Source organism: Triticum aestivum, chromosome 4B, assembly GCF_018294505.1.
Source record: "Triticum aestivum cultivar Chinese Spring chromosome 4B, IWGSC CS RefSeq v2.1, whole genome shotgun sequence".
Lineage (NCBI taxonomy): Eukaryota > Viridiplantae > Streptophyta > Magnoliopsida > Poales > Poaceae > Triticum > Triticum aestivum.
Window position 1 is genome coordinate 112,481,974 of NC_057804.1, and position 22,163 is coordinate 112,504,136.

Below are 22,163 nucleotides of genomic sequence, written 5' to 3' on the forward strand. Positions count from 1 at the left end.
AGTTAGCTTGTATTAGCGGACTGTAACGCTATTTCTAAGAAATAAGAATCCACTTTATTCGCAATAAAAAAAGGAAGTTAGCTGTGGTGGGCCGACGTTCATTATTAAGAGGTACAATGTATATGTTTGGAGAGTAAACAAATAAATATTTATACAAAATATATGAACATTTCTTTTCGAAAAAGGAGGTGATACCGTTGACCCTTCTGCAGTGCAGATAAAATTCCTAAGCCCAAATATACAGCAAGGGAGAAGATAAGATAATCAAGCAATGGAAAAATCTAGACTGTAGGCAGTGGAGCTCCCACTCCCAGGGAGGGAAAACAGGCAACAACGCGTGGCTGCCTCCAGTCTTTCTGGCTCACGAGTCGGTGCGGGGCTGGGGAGTGGGGAAACAGGGAATTCTCAAAAAGGAAATAAAAAAAAAGAGTGGGGAAACAGGGGATTACCGCTGTGGCGGCCGCCGGCGATCCCGCGCCTCCCCTCACGGCCGGTGTCTCTCCCGACTCTCGAGCGCCCTGCGAAATAGGGTTCCCCATCGACACATGTACAGCTCCGGCTCCCCCGACCATGCCGCGCCCTCCTTCTCCAGGTCCCGCAGCCACCATGAGTTGCTCGCCTCAACCCAGGTGGATGACCACTCCGAACTATCCCGCCGTCTGCTCTTGAGGCTGCCGTCGGACATTTCTCCTACCATTGCGCAGCGTCGGCGTTCAGTGCGCCGCCCCGTGAGCCCACCCTGACGCCATGCTTCTCCCTCCTGACTCCTGAGGAAGCTGGGCAGCCAAGTTCCGGTGCCTCCCCCAACTCCTCTCCGCTGCTGAGGTCCAAATACTCTACCTCTGCAACAAGCTGTCCTATGCGGATACCTGGAAAAAGTAAGACGAGTTGTTGAGTGTACAGCGTTGTACTATATATTTAATTCGGTGTGTTATATTATATATGTATTCGTAAATTCCGTTGTGCTAAACCGGTTATTCCAGGAATCATTTCAGTAGCCCAATCACTCAGTGTGCTTGATTGTTTAGATGACACTAGAATTTTTTGTGAAGAACAATGTACAATCATTGTGTTGTTCACCTTTCTCATCTTTCTATCAGGTCTGCATTAGTTATATGCCAAGATTCCAGTTACCATGGTTTCTTCTGTTGAGGTGGGGCAGCTGAGGAACATATATCAAATAAGGCACAAAATGCTGAACTGAAGTTGTTTTTCGAAGTGGAATTTGGACTGGTAACTACAGTTGTGCTTGCTTCCTTTTATGCAAGTTTGAATTTTAGAGTGCGTCGTGGCCTGGATGCAGGTTGCTTAACTATATCTGATTCCCATATAGGATCTGCAGCCTCTCCCTCCTGAGAAGAGCAAGGAAGATAATCATTCTGTCCATCAAACTCTCCAGGCCCAAAGAAGAAGTGTTTATGTTCATCCAGTTTCTCAGGTGGGCCATTGTTGTTTGTATTAAGGGTTCAAGTGGATCGATTTGAGTTGATACAAGCAAAACTGTACAAAAATGCCTTAGTTAGAAATTACCCAAACTGAACTTTAGAAATAAGACTGTTTAAAATTGGAGATTAGCATCACACATTAGTTTCTTACGGTTTCAGCCCTGATGTTATATAGATCCATTTTCTATCGCTTTTGATTTGCCTTTTGTATTTTCTCATGGTTTATTCATGATCTTGATCATTATCAGGCTGCAGTTTTGGGGAACACCCATAACATGACGTGGAATGGTAACTAAAATAAAATTGTTGATGTATTTTTACCAACCGATATTCACTCTTGGTCAGGTCCATCCTGCCAATATTTGTTGTATTACTGAATTTTTTAGCAGATTGTTCTCCTGTTATCGTGTAGCAGATTCCACATTGAGCAGTAATGTACTACTATAATGCAGTTCTTTCATGACCATCGTATTACTGTACTTAATAGAGTTATATGGTGTGAGCATACTCCCTATACCTAAGTTTTTCTCTATTCACTTGTGTTAAGGCATTCAACCAATTGTACTACTGAATTTTATAGCTGGGCTCTTGTTTCGCTAATGCAATGGAATCGGGAGGCTTTGCCCTCCTGATTGTCTAAATGTTTTATAGCTGGTTGTTGCTTGTTGGTCTTGTGTGCCGGTCCCCAGATCGAGTAATAATGATGCAATTCTTGATTGATGTTTGCAACATTTCACGTTTTTTGTTGCATGTTTTTTCTGGCCTTTGAAATTCTGAACAACGCCAAGAGAACAGTCAGCTTAGAGATTTCCTCACCAAATTTCCTGGCGCAGCGGAGCGCGCCTGTTCCACTAGTATATAACTACAAGTACATCAGCTTCACACCATAAGAGACAGAGAAATTGACAGTACAGCTCTTCCACAGCTCCCAGGAAGTGGCTTCTTCATCCACCACCATGGCTGCCATATGGGCTCTGGTCATTATCCACCTCCTTCTACTGCTCCCACTCCTGCGGTCCTCCATTGTGTTCGAGCTCCACGGCGACGTCTATCCTACTGGGTACGCAATCTCCTGCATCTTCCCCCGTCTTTTTTCATAGATTATGGAAGAAACTCTCAGTCCTTGAATTCCATGATACTACACACGGCCATGCATCCTCCTAACTTGGATCACTACCTTTGGTCCTTGCAAATGTTGCGATTTTGATTCTTATCCATGAGACCACGACTGACATGCATGACCTCCTTTCAGTCTTTCTGCAGTACATTATATTGCAATTGCATGCATGTCTTCCTCAATATTTCTTGATCTTGTACCCAGATCTTATCGCTCTCTGTTCGTCTGACTTATTTTCCCCAACTTCTTCCGAGAATTACATTTCAGTTGTTCATGCACATTTTGTGCTTCAACTTTCAATACTGCAGCATTTGAGTTTTGACATGCTTTTGCTGCCTGTGTTCGTACGTGCAGCCTCTTCTATGTTACCATGAACATTGGGGAACCCGCAAAGCCCTACAACCTCGACGTCAACACGGGCAGCCCCCTCACGCGGCTGGAGTGTGACACCCCCCTCCAGAGCACTCACAAGGCAATCTAAGTCATCACATTTTCATCGCCTAGATGCAGAGGCCAGGCGGTCATCCTCCTTTTTGAAAAAAGAAAAAAAAAGTCATCACATTTTAATTAGTCTTAGAACCTTAATTACACTTGTATCACCTGCTATGCGTATATGCTACTCCATCCATTCCCTTATACAAGTGGGAATGGAGTAGCTCCTTGCATGCCTTTTGCCTTCCAAGTTCCAACTCAACTGTAGCTTCAGTTTCCTTCAGTTTCCAGTCCTGAAATGAAATTTACATGGCGATTGATATTATTGCAGGGGCCACACGAGGCGTACAGACCAACACCGACCAACGTGGTGCCATGTGACGATGAGCGATGCGTGGCGGTGCACAAGGACCTCGGCCTCGCGCACGACTGCACTCAGAACCCAGACCAATGCGACTATGTGTTAGGTTGCAAGGACGGCGAGTCGTCCTTGGGCGTGCTCTTGACCGACCAGTTCTCCCTCCCCACCAACAATGAGAACCGCCCCAACCTTGCCTTCGGGTAGGCGTTACTGAAACTTTCCTGCACCGTTGCATCGCATTGCATGATTCGGTTGTTGCGTGTGGGCGTGCGTGCGTGCAGCTGTGGGTACGACCAGGAAGGTGGGAAAGAGGCAGGCAAGAGCCCGGTGGAGGCAGACGGCGTCCTCGGGATCGGCAAGGGGACGGGTGACCTTGTCTCCCAGCTAAAGCAACAAGGCATAATCGTTGACAATATCTTTGGCCATTGCCTCGGCGTCCATGGAGGGGGTTTCCTCTTCTTTGGGGGCGACAGGGTGCCCTCTGCCGGCGTAACCTGGGTTCCAATGGCTCAGAATGTCGGGTAATTACTGTTACATAAATAGCCGGTTATAGCTCCGCTATAGCGGTTTGAGCAGGATGCTCTTAAACGAAGTAAGTAGGTGTTTCACACTTTTCATGGCACCCAACCTTTTTTTCGTTTCAGGAGCCACTACTCACCTGGCGCAGCAACACTGAACCTCAATGTACAACTGGAATACCCGGTAAGCATGGAGCCAATGACCACCATGTTTGACAGCGGGAGCACCTACACCTATGTTCATAAGGACACATATGGTCGCCTTATTGCAGCGGTATGTTTCACCCAGGCATATTTCACCGGAGTAACTAGCTAACTAGACATGGGCACATGGCATTTTGGATCTTGCATTGCAGGTGGGAGTCACTCTCGAGGGTTCATCACTTACCAAGGTGGACGATGATGCGCTGCCTGAATGCTGGGAAGAAACCGAGCCAATTCAATCTGTTGACGACGTCAAGAATAAATTCAAGCCACTTGAACTCACTTTCGGCCATGGGGCTAACCAGGCCACCATGGAGATCCCTCCTGAAAACTATATTGTTGTCACGGTAAGTGAACCTTGGATTGCTTACTGCACTGGCTGCCTGAAACGGATCGACGGAAGATCATTATATTGCCTAATATGTCTACTTTTTTTTATCACAGAAAACCGGGAAAGTGTGTCTGGGCATCCTCAATGGATCACAGATTGGTCTGGATCGACTGAACCTAATTGGAGGTGTGAAATTCAGTCAAACGTTACCGCTTTGGGAAACTATGACACGCATTATGCCCATGCATCTTTTAATGATTTCCACACTGATTTTCTCTTCTTCAGGTAATATAATGCAGAATTATATCATGATGTACGATAACGAGAGAGCACGAATCGGATGGGCCCGTGCGTTGTGTGATGAAATGCCAGGTCCCGAACCTCTCATCGGGTCACGTCTCTGAAATCTCAATGAAGCTTCTGCTGACATGCTGTGGGTTAGCTGGAAGATAGATGGAGGTGTCATCGCTTTAGAAGCGGGGCTCATACCTTAACAAGAATGAAGGACTTCCATGAGAAATTGAGATGATATTTTTTGGTAAACTATTCTTTCCCACCGGCTGATTGCAGCGTTCTGTTCGGCCGCACGATGCGCCTTCCAATCGTCGCTTGCAATATTCCGGTAATAGAGAGCGTCCGCATGCAGCCTGCCTTGCGTTATCTAATTTCCTAACTGAAACATCACAGCTACATCTATAGACAAGGACGGGTAGAACCCTTGCAATGTCTAAAGAATGTATTTCCCGAAAAAAAATATCTAAAGAATGTATTTTTCTTCTTCTATGAACCAGAAACATGCAATCTTTATAGAGTGTGCTTCTGTGGTCGTCGTCGGTCACGCGCGGTGCCATTGGGTCGCTCATTGCAAACCAGACGTGTGATGTTGCAAAGCCATTCGCCGTTGTCTTTTGCTGCTTCAAAGCCTGGCCAACGTGTTACAAAGCTAGCCACGCAATGCTGCAAGGTCGGCCGGTGACACTGTTGCAAGTCAGATGCGTGATGCTGCAAGGCCGGTCACCCCTGCTGCAAGCAGGGTGCCGCTGTTTCTTTTTGTTGTATAGCCGCCACATGACACTGCAGGGTAGAGAGAAATAGTGAAGAGTGCATTGGACTTCTCAAAGGAATTTGAGTTCACGTTGAAATTCCTGTGGAATGAAAGGTGTAGGAATAGATTCCATAGGAACTTAGTTTTTTTTAGGGATAGCGGAATTTAGTTATGCTAATCATAGGAATCGATAGGGCTAAAAAATTAAAATTCTTAGGATTCAAATGCTCTAAAATTCCTATAAAAATCCTACAATAGGCTGTAAATCCTTCCATAAACCCACTGGGCCTGAATCAACATGCATGGCTGGCGCACAAAAAATCTTGAGGAACATGGTACATGATAAATCTATTAAACATAGTGAGACGAGATGTAAACATCCGATGCGTTACAGTGATATAACCTGTTCTTGGGCTAAGGAACTACACCGAAAGTAAAGGCAGACAGCAGAACATATGCATCTAGGCAAAAGAACACGACCCACGTCACTATGATAAACCAGGTCCAACTGGCCGAGATAGCTCAAACAAGTTGTGCAGCTCATTCCACGCTGTTCCTAAGATTAGGCCTCTTCAAAGATTGAAAACAGTGCAACATTGCAGAGACAAAAGACCAGACTTTAGCCTCGCGTTCATGAATAATCATCATCATTTGCCGGGGAGGCCGAGAGCCATGTCTCGAAACTGAAGCCTGTACATATACCAGACAAGGTAGGATCAGTTGATTGTGATGTCATCTCGAGAAAATATTGCACAATAAATAGACAAGTGTAATTTTAGGTACAGAATGCATAATATGTGCAGCTTAATCTAATCATTTCAATGCCGTGGATATGTGATTGAGACAAAACTTTGAATGACCACATGAGACATAATGCCTACTTTTCTAGCTGCCTGGCCACAAGAACAGCAGAAGTACAAAAATATGTGCTGCTAGTTAACTTACATGTGGACAGTTGCGCACTCAGTTTGATGTTAATCTGCGTGACACTGACAAATCGACTCAAGAATTTTAAAATCCTGCAAACCCTCCCATCAATATCTCTACATCTGATTTCCACGGTATTAAGGTGTTCGGATATTGCAGGTAATTTTTCCAGTGGATAGCAGTTACCTGCCAGCACAGTTATAAATTCCTGTCTCTGTGGTGAAAAAAATAGAGTCATCAAGATTTGATCAATGATGCATATAAAAAATGTGAATCAAGATCTATAGATAATGCACAAAAATGTATACTAAGATAGATAAATACACCTGCAAACTTATATTCAACAGCAGCAATCAATTATGCATGGTAACTTGAATAACATATCTGTTATAGATAGAGAAAGCATATACCTTACATAGTTGAAGAGTGAGCTTCTCAAGAACAGGTGAATGCTCGAGAATGCAAAGTAGTGCACGGAAGTCAATAGCCACACACCAGTCATTCAGTAACAATGTCTTCAAGTTACTAAATGTAGGACACCACCTCAAATCTCTTCCAAAAATAAGCTGATGAAAGTATGAACAGCTCAAGTTTTAGGCTTAAAGTGATGATTCAGTGGAAGTGAAGTGCGTAGCAGGTTCGTATAGGCATTTGAAAAGTCACACCTTGAGAATGTAATGCAGGATATATATATATATACTTCGTATAAAGCACATGCTACATTCAGCATGTTTGTTTCTATACATTTATACATACAAATAATTTACATATTGACCATGAATGATTAAATTAAAGTTGTATATAAATATTCACTTAGCACTTGTATTCAGAGGCCAACTAATTCACATGTGCCAACAGCAAAAAAAAACATCATTTAGAAGCCTAAGCCTATCTTCTGGCAATCCATGTACATACAAGTGTTAAAAAGTCGCCGGTATCTAAAGATGGATACAGAATCTTCAAAACAAGCTAGCTAGGAGTGAAAGAAAACAAGACTTGTAGTTGTAGGAGACTGAGAGTAAAGATGGGAGTTCCAAGTAAGCATACCATTCCGGCGTGAGCTACCAGCTCCAAATTCACAGCAGTGGACATGCCTCCAAGAAGCACGCAGCGGCCGCTATGGTCATCATCGCCAGTACATTCTGCACAGCTGCCACAGCACTGCCCTAGCTCACCCCCTTTGCAGCAATCACTCGAGTATGCTGCCGGCCTCACAAGTGCCGTTTTCAGTGAAAGCATGCTTCCAAGCAAAGGAACGTTACCACCGAAAGAGTCGAGCAGCAGCCAGACGAGGCTGGAGATTGCTATCCTAGGCCGGCAATCACAGAGGAAATCACAGCCGCTGATGCTGAGACGCTTCACCGACTGGGACAAGATCTTGTCAAGGGATAATATACAGGACGCCATGATCAGATCCTCCAATGCCGGGCAGCTTGCGAGATCGAGAATATTTGCTTCTAAAGCCCCAGTCTCCTCAAATGCCGAGAGACCAGAGGAGGGTTTCCCAGTCTGATGGAGACAGTGAGCGCCTGAGCTTGGCCCGACAAAATCCGTCGGATCCAGACTTGGAAGTGCGCGTCGTCTTCCTCAACCAGTCCGCCAAAGTCCAACCTGGCCTCTTCCAGAATCGGGCCATGGTCGCCGGGGGGCAGCAGAGCGTTCAAGAAATCCTTGAGATTTTCGGGCCTATCCCACCCGTCTTTGGGGCTGATGGTCAGGCGACGGATGGATCTCCAGGCGTGGCGCCAGCGGCCGGCGAGCACGCTCGTCCGGACCGCGTCATTCGCCGGCAGGAAGCCGAGGACGTGCTGGAGGACGCCGTCCGGCAGAGCGCTGAGCCGATCTTCGCTGCCCGGCATGGATGCTTTACTTGCCACCGTCGAACATGTAGTGAGCACCACCGCGCTGGATCGATGCTGTTGTGACAAGAAAAGAAAAGTAGAAAACAATGACGAAATGAAGCAAAGAAGCGGGGGGGAAAACACGGGTGGAAGACGAGCTTACCTTGCCGACGCTTAGCTTCAGTCGCCGCTGCGCAGGGGCAGGGCGGCGGCGCAGATGCAAGGAAGGAATCGTCCAACTCCAATGGAGAAGACAAAGCGCGTGAGAGCTCTCTGTTTAAGCTCAGCTCAAGGACGAGACGGAGTGGAGCGATGGAGTGGTGGAGAGCACAGAGCAGTTATTGCTACGAAGAAGAAGCTCACCTACTGGATGCTTCTCTTAAAAAAAAGGTCCAGCACAAAATAACTTCTCTTGGTTAACCTTTTTTCTGGTTTTTGACAGCTTACTTTCAAATAATGGAACGTGGTAATGCAACAAACCCAAATTGCATGTACCATGCCTTGAACCTGGGTGGGTGGGAAGGCATCAACCCCTTCCCACCACTAGGCCATGCCTTAGTCTGCGGTTCATCGCGGTTCAACTGGATATTGAGCGAAGTACGAACAGTAGTGCAATAGGCATTACTACATCATATGATAAATCAGGTCCAACTGGATGGTCTGGAGCTCTAAGCCAGGTCTTCGACACGGGACTCGCATAAGATGCCCATAGACAAAAGATGATGAACAAGACAACATCGTCACATCCTACTGAAGCCTTCCAATATCGGACTGTCAAGGGATGGTAGATCTACCGCTAAGTACTTATTCTCACCCTTACACGAAACAGAATCCTGCACAAAAACAAAAAGACACGATGAGGCAAGAGTATACATGTATAATGGCATACACAGAAACAACAGTGCTCAGCTAGTTGACCCTTAAATGGAAATACTAGAAGACTTGCATGAATACTTGATGAGATTCACTCAACGAGCTGCAGCTTATCTCCAGGGACGTAGCTACCTTGTTAGCACTGGGGTCATTTGACCCACTGGGGTCATTTGACCCCAGTGCAAATTGGCAAAACCTTCACTAACTAAGTACTAATCACTATACATTTATTGAACATGACCCCACTGTCATAAGCATGACCCCATTAAACTTTTTTTCTAGCTTCGTCCCTGCTTATCTCATAGGAGGATCTTTGCTAGAATAGTTCATATTTATGCCCGCCATTTGTATGGTACAAGCGACTCATGAATCTATATGCTGGATTTACGCTCCTATGAGACCTCATCAAACTATTTGTATTCTACTTCTTGACAAGTTGTGAACTTTTGTGATGTACTCCCTCCGTCCCAAAATAAGTGTCTTAACTTTGTACTAAATTTTGGGACGGAGGGAATATGACGTCCACACCAGATGATTGAATTCTGCATGTAAATTGTGGCAACCCCACCGGTACAATTCTAGATCTGTCTGATTATTTCATCAAGTTCCTAACTGCATCTGCAATACATTCAAATAACAATAATTTGTGCCAAAACTTCGAGAACAGTTTTCTAGCTATGAACGTATCCAACATGTGTGACAACTACTAAAACAGAAAACACCTGGCTAAACTACTCAATGACAAGAATACAAAGATCGTGTATTCTTCTCATCACATCAAACAGCAAAGTTTCAAAACAAGCAATAAGCACATCTCAGAAAATAACCAATGAGCTAAAGGTTGTCAAACGTGCATGCCAGGGAGATGAGAGTAAAAAGGAAGGATGTGCAAATGATCAGGAGTCCAACTTTCTAGGCCAGTGGCAACAAGGTTTTGTACAAAAATGTCAAAAGAATTTCACAACAAAGGAAGGTGAATTAAGGAATGAAACAGGGGTGGCCAGTAATAGTGAATCTATAAGGGTGGGAGCTGCCTGCGCGTGGATGGCCTAAGGTATTTTCTGACTTGTTCCTATAAAAAATAAATCATCATGTAATTATTATCTCACCATTCATCAATGAATGTGCACCGTTCCTGCTGGTATTCTAGAAAAATGAAATCAGGAACCATGATAGGCAGTCAGACACTGATAAACAAGTTATGTCCAAGTCTCGCCACAAATAAATGAAAAGATCAACAGGGATTCAAGTTCTTGACTGGACAACTGAATGGTAGACAATTCCGTGAAGAGGGGAGTGAAAAACTCATCTCTCATGAGTCTTGGAACATGTCAATGACTAGTGCCGACCATTCAACAAGGCAGTCAGCATTTTGTGTACGGTGTTACTGCTTAGAACTATTAAGCACAGACATTAATGTTACTAAGAGGAGCCAAGCAAGAAGCCAGCATTCCTCACTGTTGTACGTAAGAAGCCAGCATTCTTATTACTGTTCAAAACTAATCAATTCAGAATTGTATTACTGATCAGAGTAATGAACAAATCCACATGCCGGGTGTTCTTCCTTTTTGTGCCCCGCAAAGTGTCATGCATGGTTTCCATGTCTTAGAAATTTTGGTGTTCCTAACAACTTTTTTAAATGATTTTTTCCATTGCTTACTTTGATTATGACAGATGAAGGAAAATTTGAGAATATGCAAGAGTGCCACCAGTCAACTTACGTATGTTAAGTGTACACAGGAACTTCAGAACTTCGGCAACTTTCTCATCAACAACACAACACTTGACATCGACTACCTTTAGGTGTTCAGATATCACAGAAGATCTCTCCATTGAACTATAGCTTCCTTTCATTTTAACATTAGCTCTTAGTCCCTGGGAAACTAGAAACATTAACAAGATCGAATAATGAAATGATAACTTGAACAATACATCAAGCCAGCAATTCTCTGCCTATAACATATATACCTTGAAAAGATGAAGACTGAGCTTCTCTAGAACGGGTGAGTGTTTGAGAATGCAACTTAGAGCGTCAAAGCTAGGGCCCATGCACCAGTAGTCATTGAGTATTAGATTCTTTAGTTTGTTGAATGTAGGGCACCATTTCAAATCCCTTGTAAAAATAACCTGGGCAAAATACAAATAAAAAGTTCATGTATAATACATATTGTGAACATATACGAATTCAAAAAATATTGTTAACATATGAAAATGATGATCTAGGAACCCCAGCTGGTGACAATGCATACATAATGTCTGATTATTGTCTATGGATGTAAAAAAGCACAACCAAAAGATTCTCAAACAGGTAGTGTTTAATAAATTCCTCTCAATACAGGCATATCTCAATTTCGGCTAAAGAAGCTGAAGTCCTGAATAACCTGACATGAACGGCCTGTCTATGGTACATCAAATCTTGCACTCCTAATAGCTTAACATTAAAGCCTACAGTTGCAGAAACATAAAGTAAACTGCATATGAGGAATGTCCCGCGATAGTTCTCAGTTTCTTACAAAATCACTCTAATAGGTTTGACGTTTGATGCCCAGACAAACAGAATATCTGATGCTAGGTAGAAATATAGCAAGACGAAAATGGATGACAAACAAGACTAGGAGTTCAGGAGTGAGGTGCACTCATACCATTCCAAATGAAGATATGAACTCCAAATGCTTAGCATTAGAGATAGCACCGAGAACCACACAATTTCTGCTGCCATCACTATTTGCATGACAGTTAGGACATGCATCATGGTTAGCACGGTAGCACCACAGTACACCCCAGATTGGCTATATTTCTGACAGATATCTTGTGAGGTATGGTGCCCGTGAGCGCCAAGAGTCAGATATGCTGTCTCTAATAATGGCATGCTTTCAAGCAAAGGGGTAACACCTGAAAACCCCGATAGATCCAGAGATACAAGGCATGGAGCAGAAACTCGGACCCGGTCATCCAGATAGGATCGGCAACGAAAGATACTCAAACACTTCAGGACAGTGACGATATCTTGCCAACATTGATGACAGAGAAACCAATCGTGAGATCCTCCAATGCTGGGCAGCTAGAAAAATCAAGAAGAGTTCCTTGTAAGCCAACACCACCAAGGACCAATGTCCTCAGATACCGAGAGACGAAGGGCAGGCCATCTAGGTTGAAAGATCGGTTACTGTCATAGTGAAAAATGGTGAGCGCACGAACTTTGCTCTGCACAGCAAAACGGACCCATAGGTTCACAAAGGGCACGTCGTCTTCACGGAATTTTCTGAATCGGATCTCAACGGTGTCTAGGTCCGTGCGCTCGCGCAGGATCAGCAGATGGTCCACGAATTTCCGGAGAACCTGGACAGATACCGGACCCTTATTGCCGACGATGAGCAGGCCAGTGGTGGACTTCCAGAGGTGACGCCAGCGCCGGGCGAGGGCGCACGTCCGCACCGCCTCCTGCGCCGGGAGGAAGGACAGGATGTGGTGGAGGATCCCGTCCGGGAGGGTGCCGATGCAGTCGATCCCCGGAGGCATTCGGTCGAACAGGCGGCGGGCGCCCACGCTGCGGGAGAAGAAGCTGCCAGGTAAAGCAACGAAAGGGCGCAAAGAAGGGGGAGAGAAAGATTGGCTCACCTGGTCGCCGGCCGGAGGTCCGATGAGTCCGAGTCTGATGTGTCCGAGGAGGAGTCCGTCGAGCTCATGAGTGCCTACCCCGGCAGCGTCCCTCGCCGGCCGTCACCCGCACTGCTCGCCTCGTATGAACAGTGTCTTCGATCGCCCGCTTCTCCCCTCTAAGAAAAATCAAATGTTCAGTGCATGCGAACGATGCTGTTATGTATGGAAAGCTTGAGCAATGGCGATTCTAGTGCCGTAACATGCATGAGCTGATTTTGCGCTCTCGAGAAAAAGATTTGAGGAGAGAAGATAGATGCGGTCTTACTCTTACAGCTATGGGGATTCGGTGGAGCGTTGCGGAGAGAGAGCGAGTGACGTGTGTCGAGGAAAAGTAGAGTGGTTTCACGCTCGAGGAAAGAAGTCCACATAACCCCCTGAGGTTTCATGAAACGGACAATTTACCCCCCGAAGTCTAAAACCGGGTAAATAACCCCCTGATCTTTTCCAAACCAGGTGAATCACCCCCTCACACCTACTAGACTGGTTTTTCAAGCGGTTTTGGTGACTGGGCAGATTGCAGGTGCCAGGTCGGCACGGTTCCTATCCTCCTCCGATCCTTCTGCCATCGCGCGTCGCGCCCAAACCACTTGTCGACCTCGTGGTAGCACCAATGAGCAGCCGGCCACGAGGGAGCTAAGCCCAGCATGGTACATGAAGTACCTTGTGTCGCATGATGTACTACTGTTGCGCTCACTCTGCGTGATCCCTCGCCTTCGTACTCTCCTTGAACCCCGGTGGGATGGCTTCTGGAGCTCCGTCCTCTGTACAAAAATTGGTGCATCAACCAGATGGCAAATTGGCAAGGCTTCCGGCTCCTAGCGGCGCACCAGCTCCTAAAGCAAGCACACGCGACTGCACCGTCGTTGCCTTAGTCGCCTCGGCAGCCCTCGCCGGCCGCGTTCGCTTCGTCCTCAAGTCGACAATAGCTCGCACCTGCACCACATATCGAGCTCGCGCCCATGCCACCTGCGGCTGGGGCTGCCACCGGCAGCTGACGATGTCCATCATTAGAGCTAATCACGATTAGAATAGTCATATCCAACTTGTACATGGTGGCACGAGCTTCTTGTGTGTACGTGTGTGCTCCAGGAGAGAATCAATTCAACAGCAGTATATATGTACGTGTGTATTTTCTCCGGCGGAGCTCGAGTTCACGTGCCATCGGGACCTTGTGCCTACCTCCTCAAGTGCACGCGGCTCGCCAGCTCCTCGTCGCTTCCAGTGCTCATGTCCTGCTCGTCACCATCGTAGACGACCTCCACTGTCCACTTCGGAGAGTATGAGTACGACTGTACCAGCCACTGGTCACGCGGGACGCGGCAGGAGCGCTATGGCGCAGACGGCCATAAGGATCCGTCAAACCTTCGGCGCATGCACTAGGCTGGAGAGCAGGTTCGACAACGCTGGCCTGCCTAGTCGAGGGGATGCCTTTCGATGCAAGACGCTGCTGGCTTCGTGCGGGCTGCACGATCTGGAGCTGGGAAGGCTCACCGCCAAGAAGATCACAAAGTTAGAAGTGTGGGACTCGGCGAGCTACATGTTGATGTCCTGTGCCGTGACTGGTACGAGACTGGTTTGTGCTCGGAGTAGTATGGTCGAAGTCAGGTGCATGTCGGGAACGAGGAGCGCCTCACCACGTCATCAAAACCACCTACAAAACCACTCTAACCAGGGTTGGGGGTGATTAACATGGTTTGGAAAAGATCGGGGGTTATTTACCCGGTTTTAGACTTCGGGGGGTAAATTGGCCGGTTCGTGAAACCCCGGGGGGTTATGTGGACTTCTTTCCACGCTCGAGTAACAGCAAAGATGGGAGAGCCCCGGCCTCCTCACAGCTCAAGGCTATTTTGACCATTAGATGCGTTTGCTTGATGCGTTTCCAGCCATCGGATCGAGGCCTCGCTTAAGCCGTAGTACCGCTCTTTCAGTGGCGGATCCAGGAATTCAACTTTGGGTGTTTAATTTTTTTTCACCCTAACTGTTAGAATAAATCCGAAGGACTCCGTCAATCATCCAAGGACCAAGCAATCACACGAGCACGACACCGAGATTTGTTAACGAGGTTCACCCACATGGCTACATCTCGGGGCATACTTGTCTTTTACCATCAATTCTTTCTCTTTTTTTATGTTTTTTAAGGGTACGCCAAAGGCGTACCTTAGCTTTATAGAAGGGGGGAAAATATGTACAAGAGATTACACATATGCTAGCTAGGTGTCACATGTCGACCCTAACCAACCCTCCACACCACTCCCTAGGTCTACTCGACTACTCTACAACTGGTTGTCCTCCAAACGCTCCTGCCAGGGCCCAGGTCCTAAGATCATCAAAGATCATGTCCACCGTATCCCACTCGTTCTTGATCATCCCAGTGCCGAAAACCCTCACGTTCCTTTGCTTCCATAACGTCCAACAGATTAGCATCACGAAAGTGTCAAAACCTTTCCTGGAGTGCTTATCTATCCGTTTTCTACCATCCGTCCACCATTGCACCAAACTAGAGTCGTAAGATGGGCAGAGATCCGCCATCAAACCCATCCTGTCGATGCAACGGAACCAAACTTGTCGCGAGAAAACACACTGCAGCAATATATGATTGACCGTGTCCTCCACTTGGTCGCACAAGTAGCAGTTAGATGTTTGGTCTTGCAAACCGTACTTGGTTCTCCTGTCAGATGTCCACAGTCTGTATTGCACGAGAGCCACATGAAAATCTTGCACGCAAGAGGTGCCCAACACTTCCATATGGCCCCGAAGGAGTGGAATTTAGTTCCTCCCTCACACAACATCTTATATGTCGGAGACGCCGTATATACGCCCGTTGCATTCCAAGCCCAGATGGGACAGTCCTCCACCTGATCATCCAGCTGGACCTCCATGAGAATCTCCCAAAGTCCGATGAACTGGGTAAGACCCTCCGTACATAGGCTTCCTACTAAATCGTCCATCCATGTATGCATGTACATCGCATCCCGCACAAGCCTCCGGTTAGCTACTTGTGTCCGCACCTTTGCTACCACCAATGGAGCAATCTCTTTGATTGTTGCACCATGTATCCACCGGTCTTTCCAGAACAAGGTTTTGCCTCCCGATCCAACCTTCCATTTGACTAGGCTCCCAAATGCTTGGTCAACTTTTTTGTCCGCGGTCAAGTTGAGGCCTTGCCAAGGCCTAGACTCGTCTGTGCGTAGGAGCCATTCCCATCTCAATCTCAATGCGATGCCGTGTTTAGACAGGTCAATGACTCCAATCCCTCCCATGTGTTTCGGCCTGCATACCCTAGTCCATGAGACAACACATTTGCCCCCATTCACCGCCTCCGTCCTAGCCCAAAAGAAGGCCCTACACCCTTTGTCCACTCTTTCCAGGGCCCATTTCGGAGCCTCTGCGATCATGAGGTGATGTGTAGCTCGCGCCCTCATAACTTGGTTGACAAGTATGAGCCTCCCAGGCCTCGTCACCATGCCCCTTTGCCATCCTGGCAAAATGTGTAGGGCTGTATCAACAATGGGCTGCCACTCGGATCTTTTTAACTGTTTTATGCTGAGTTGGAGTCCTAGATATTTGCACGGAAATGTGCCAATTGATACGTCTCCAACGTATCTACTTTTCCAAACACGTTTGCCCTTGTTTTGGACTCTAACTTGCATGATTTGAATGAAACTAACCCGGACTGACACTGTTTTCAGTAGAACTGCCATGATGTTGTTTTATGTGTAGAAAAGAAAAGTTCTCGGAATATCCTGAAAATCTGCGGAGGCACTTTTTGGAATTAATAAGAATTATTGGGCGAAAGAAATACACCAGGGGGCCCACACCCTGTCCACGAGACAGGGGGCGCGTCCCCTCCCCCTGGGCACACCCCCCTATCTCGTGGCCCCCCTGGACCTCCACCGACCTCAACTCCAACTCCATATATTCACATTTGTGGAGAAAAAAAATCAGAGAGAAAGTTTCATCGCGTTTTACGACACGGAGCCGCCGCCAAGCCCTAATCTCTCTTGGGAGGGCTGATCTAGAGTATGTTCGGGGCTCCGGAGAGGGGGATTCGTCGCCGTCGTCATCATCAACCATCCTCCATCATCAATTTCATGATTCTCACCGCCATGCATGAGTAATTCCATCGTAGGCTTGATGGACGGTGATGGGTTGGATGAGATTTACCATGTAATCAAGTTAGTTTTGTTAGGGTTTGATCCCTAGTATCCACTTGTTCTGAGATTGATGTTGCTATGACTTTGCTATGCTTAATGCTTGTCACTAGGGCCCGAGTGCCATGATTTCAGATCTGAACCTATTATGTTTTCATGAATATATGTGTGTTCTTGATCCTATCTTGCAAGTCTATAGTCACCTATTATGTGTTATGATCCGACAACCCCGAAGTTACAATAATCGGGATACTTCTCGGTGATGATCGTAGTTTGAGGAGTTCATGTATTCACTATGTGCTAATGCTTTGTTCAGGTTCTCTATTAAAAGGAGGCCTTAATATCCCTTAGTTTCCGTTAGGACCCCGCTGCCACGGGAGGGTAGGACAAAAGATGTCATGCAAGTTCTTTTCCATAAGCGCGTAAGACTATTTACGGAATACATGCCTACATTACATTGATGAACTGGAGCTAGTTCTGTGTCACCCTATGTTATAGCTATTACATGAGGAATCGCATCCGGCATAATTATCCATCACTGATCCATTTCCTACGAGCTTTTCACATATTGTTCTTCGCTTATTTACTTTTCCGTTGCTACTGTTACAACTACTACAAAAAACTCAAAAACTATTATCTTTACTTTTGCCACCGTTACCTTTATTATCATACTACTTTGCTACTAAATACTTTGTTGCAGATACTAAGTTATCCAGGTGTGGTTGAATTGACAACTCAACTGCTAATACTCAAGAATATTCTTTGGCTCCCCTTATGTCGAATCAATAAATTTGGGTTGAATACTTTACCCTCGAAAGCTGTTGCGATCCCCTACACTTGTGGGTCATCAAGACTAATTTCTGGCGCCGTTGCCGGGGAGCATAGCTCTATTCTCTGAGTCACTTGGGATTTATATCTGTTGATCACTATGAAGAGCTTGAAAGACGACAGAACTACGATTTTGCCCTCAACTACGAGGGGAGGTAAGGAACTGCCATCTAGCTCTGCACTAGATTCTCCTTCTGTTATTAGTAAACTTGCGACACCTAAACCTACTACTGCTATGAACTCTGATATGTCGCATGTTATTTATGATGCCACTTCTGCTAAACATGATGAAAGTACTTCTGTGTGTGCTCCTACTTTGCCATTAGGTGAATTTCTTGATGAACAACTTGCTAGAGTTAGGGGGAGTGAAATTACTGAAGATGCTATTATTGATGATAGTGATGATGAAAATTCTCCCAATGATTATGAATTACCTGTTGTTCCTGAGGGTTATGTTATGAATGAAGAAGCTGCTAGAGCTATCTTTGCTTGCAATGATAGATATGATCTTAAGAAATTATTAGCTAAATGGATGCAGCAGTCTCTTAATGCTAGAATGAAACCTGACCCTGCTTTTGCTACTTCACCTATCTGTGTTACTGATAAGGATTATGAATTCTCTGTTGATCCTGAGATTATTACTTTAGTTGAATCTGATCCTTTTTATGGCCTTGAATCTGAAACTGTTGTGGCACATCTTACCAAGTTGAATGATATAGCCACCCTGTTTACTAATGATGAGAAGTCTCGCTATTATTATGTCCTTAAGATATTTCCATTCTCATTAAAGGGTGATGCTAAGACTTGGTATAATTCTCTTGCTCCTGGTTGTGTGCGTAGTCCCTAGTGATTTATTACTTCTCTGCTAAATATTTCCCTGCTCATAAGAAACAAGCTGCCTTGCAGGAAATATATAATTTTGTGCAAATCAAAGAATAGAGTCTCCTACAAGCTTGGGGGAGGCTTCTCCGATTACTTAATGCTTTACCTGATCATCCTCTCAAGAAAAATGAAATACTTGATATCTTTTATAACAGACTAACTGATGTTTCCAAGAACTACTTGGATAGTTGTGCTGGTTGTGTTTTCAGGGAAAGAACAGTCGACAAAGCTGAATTACTATTGAATAATATGTTGACTAATGAAAATAAATGGACTCTTCCTGAGCCAATTCATGAGGCAATTCCTGAACCAATTGAGCCAACTCTTGAGCCTATTCCTAAACCCACTCCAAAGAAGAGAGGTGTTTTATTTCTCAGTCCCGAAGATATGCAAAAGGCAAAGAAATCAATGAAAGAAAAAGGTATTAAAGCTGAAGATGTTAAGAATTTACCTCCTATTAAAGAAATACATGGTCTTAATATACCGCCTGTTGAAGAACCACATTGTCTTGATAACCCGACACAGGTAGTAAAGGTAAATTCTCTCTATAGATATGATAAAGTTGAAATCCCTGATACATCTCCAACGTATCTACTTTTCCAAACACTTTTGCCCTTGTTTTGGACTCTAACTTGCATGATTTGAATGAAACTAACCCGGACTGACGTTGTTTTCAGCAGAACTGCCATGATGTTGTTTTATGTGTAGAAAAGAAAAGTTCTCGGAATGTCCTGGAAATCCACGGAGGCACTTTTCAGAATTAATAAGAATTTTTGGCGAAAGAATCAAGACCAGGGGGGCCCACAGGCTATCCACGAGACAGGGGGCACCCCTCCAGGGCGCGCCCTCCTATCTCGTGGGCCCCCTGGACCTCCACCGACCTCGACTCCAACTCCATATATTCACGTTCGGGGAGAAAAAAATCAGAAAAAAAGTTTCATCGCGTTTCATGACACGGAGCCGCCGCCAAGCCCTAATCTCTCTCGGGAGGGCTGATCTGGAGTCCGTTCGGGGCTCCGGAGAGGGGGATTCGTCGCCATCGTCATCATCAACCATCCTCCATCACCAATTTCATGATGCTCACCGTCATGTGTGAGTAATTCCATCGTAAGCTTGCTGGACGGTGATGGGTTGGATGAGATTTACCATGTAATCAAGTCAGTTTTGTTAGGGTTTGATCCCTAGTATCCACTATGTTCTGAGATTGATGTTGCTATGACTTTGCTATGCTTAATGCTTGTCACTAGGGTCCGAGTGCCATGATTTCAGATCTGAACCTATTATGTTTTCATGAATATATGTGTGTTCTTGATCCTATCTTGCAAGTCCATAGTCACCTATTATGTGTTATGATCCGACAACCCCGAAGTGACAATAATCGGGATACTTCTCGGTGATGACCGTAGTTTGAGGAGTTCATGTATTCACTATGTGCTAATGCTTTGTTCTGGTTCTCTATTAAAAGGAGGCCTTAATATCCCTTAGTTTCCGCTATGACCCTGCTGCCACGGGAGGGTAGGACAAAAGATGTCATGCAAGTTCTTTTCCATAAGTACGTATGACTATTTATGAAATACATGCTTACATTACATTGATGAACTGGAGCTAGTTCTATATCACCCTATGGTATAACTATTGCATGAGGAATCGCATCCGGCATAATTATCCATCATTGATCCATTGCCTACGAGCTTTTCACATATTGATCTTCGCTTATTTACTTTTCCGTTGCTACTGTTACAACTACTACAAAAACCCAAAAACATTTACTTTTACTTTTGCTATTGCTACTATTATTATCATACAACTTTTTCTACTAAACACTTTGCTGCAGATACTAAGTTACCCAGGTGTGGTTGAATTGACAACCCAATTGCTAATACTCAAGAATATTCTTTGGCTCCCCTTATGTCGAATCAATAAATTTGGGTTGAATACTCTACCCTCGAAAGTTGTTGCGATCCCCTATACTTGTGGGTTATCAATCCCCTCTACTAAATTTCATAGCCCATGCTTAGATGAATTTGATAACTTTATGGCTAGACAAGAAAGTTTTAATGCTTATGTTGGTAGAGAGTTAAAGAATAATGCTTTCAAGATAGGACGCGTAAGCGATAATATGACTAGAGTTAAAGGTGAACTCCAACTCATTAGCAAATATACTTCTATGGTCGCGACCCAAGCTGAGCAAGTACTTAAAGCTCAAAATGATTTGCTTGATGAATTAAATAATAAAAATGACTTTGCTGTTAGAGTGGCTACTAGAGCTGGTAGAATGACTCATGAACCTTTGTATCCTGAAGGTATATCTGGCCATCTTCGGCCCAGCCCGGCCCTAAAAAACGGGGCCTGGGAGGGATGGCCTTGATCAGTGGGCTGGGCCTGGGCCTAAAAAGTATGCCCTAGCAGTTATTGGGGTCGGGCCTCGGCTTCAATATTAGACCAAAATTAGGCCCATCTGGCCCTTCCAACAACAGCAGCCAGCAACCCAGTAGTCCACCAGTCCACCTCCACTCCTCCACACATCGAACCCTAACTTATCCACTCGCAGTCTCGCACGCCGCACGTCCCTCCCCCAGTCCCCCTCCTTTGTCTGTATCCCGTGCTGGCGGCGGCGACCTACCCTAGCCGCCCTGCAGTGCCGCGTCCCCGTCCCGCACCGCCGCCGGCAGGCTGCCTCTCTCCCCAACCGCACCGCCGCCTGCAGGCCTCCTCTCCTCCCCAACCGCGACGCCGACAAGCTTCCTCTCCTCCCCAACGGTGCCACATCCAAGACATCCACCGCAGCAATGAGCTCTGCATCCCCTGGTTGACATCCACCGCATCAACTAGCTCAGCTGTCGTCCGAGCGCCGCCGCACCTCTGCTCTTAAGGTAATTTGATGCAGATTTTTTTTCCGTTCTTAACCGATTAGCAGGTGTACATACATGTCAACATGATGGATTTGATGCAGATTTGTTGCTGTTGTACATGAATATAAGTGTGTGTAGAACTGTAGATGAACTCACTGCTGTACATGAATACAAGTGTGTGTAGATGATTGATGAAACAGTGGCTATAAGTGTGTGTTGATATAGATTTCTTGCTGCTGTTCACATATATATTTCTTGCTGTTGACATATATATTTCTTGCTGTTGATATAGATTTAACATCGAGGGGCATGAGGGTGATGAACCAGATTATCATCCTGAAGAATTAGAAGGGCGTGAGGGTGAGATGGAGCTGTTTATTGTACCTCCAAATCCTCCTCGTGTACGGCAAAAAGTTGCAAGTAAAAGGGGGAAGAGGCCAGCATCTAGTGCACGTTCAGGAAGTGGACAATCGGCACCACAGCAGTAGCCTACAGCCGAAGCACAGCAGCAGCCTACAGCCAAAGCACAACAGCAGCGCACTGCCTCCTCTAGCAGTAGAACACTGAAGTCAAAAGTATGGTTGGACTTCACCAAGATATCCAAAGATGGTGATTCCTTTATTGTAGCTAAGTGCAACCATTGCTCCGCTGAGCTGTCAGCTAAATCTGGACACGGTACATCTCATCTCCTTAGGC

The 22,163-nt window shown here is 45.6% G+C and overlaps 1 protein-coding gene and 1 pseudogene across 5 annotated transcripts; one reads left to right on the top strand and one right to left on the bottom strand.

Moving 5' to 3' along the window:
- Positions 1-368: 368 nt before the first annotated feature.
- Positions 369-5,191, top strand: LOC123091353 (aspartic proteinase Asp1). 5 transcript variants are annotated; one of them, XM_044512844.1, is made up of 11 exons: positions 369-878; positions 1,101-1,233; positions 1,334-1,438; positions 1,694-2,505; positions 2,917-3,034; positions 3,326-3,555; positions 3,637-3,876; positions 4,000-4,147; positions 4,230-4,424; positions 4,522-4,594; positions 4,694-5,191. In XM_044512844.1, exons 4-11 carry the CDS (start codon positions 2,402-2,404, stop codon positions 4,810-4,812), a joined length of 1,227 nt encoding a protein of 408 aa, XP_044368779.1. In that variant the 5' UTR covers positions 369-878; positions 1,101-1,233; positions 1,334-1,438; positions 1,694-2,401; the 3' UTR covers positions 4,813-5,191. The 5 variants fall into 5 exon arrangements, with proteins under 5 accessions (XP_044368779.1, XP_044368781.1, XP_044368780.1 ...); XM_044512846.1 differs by having other exon boundaries at positions 2,234-2,505; XM_044512845.1 differs by having other exon boundaries at positions 2,241-2,505.
- A 536-nt stretch (positions 5,192-5,727) lies between these two features.
- Positions 5,728-13,086, bottom strand: LOC123091352 (putative F-box/LRR-repeat protein At3g28410; annotated as a pseudogene).
- Between the last annotated feature and the right edge of the window lie 9,077 nt (positions 13,087-22,163).

Coding starts and splice junctions, on each gene's coding strand:
- LOC123091353 (XM_044512843.1), top strand. CDS start 1,419: ATGTTCATCCAGTTTCTCAG. Junction 1,439..2,370: donor ATGTTCATCCAGTTTCTCAG/GTGGGCCATTGT, acceptor GCTCTTCCACAG/CTCCCAGGAAGTGGCTTCTT. Junction 4,148..4,229: donor ATGGTCGCCTTATTGCAGCG/GTATGTTTCACC, acceptor CTTGCATTGCAG/GTGGGAGTCACTCTCGAGGG.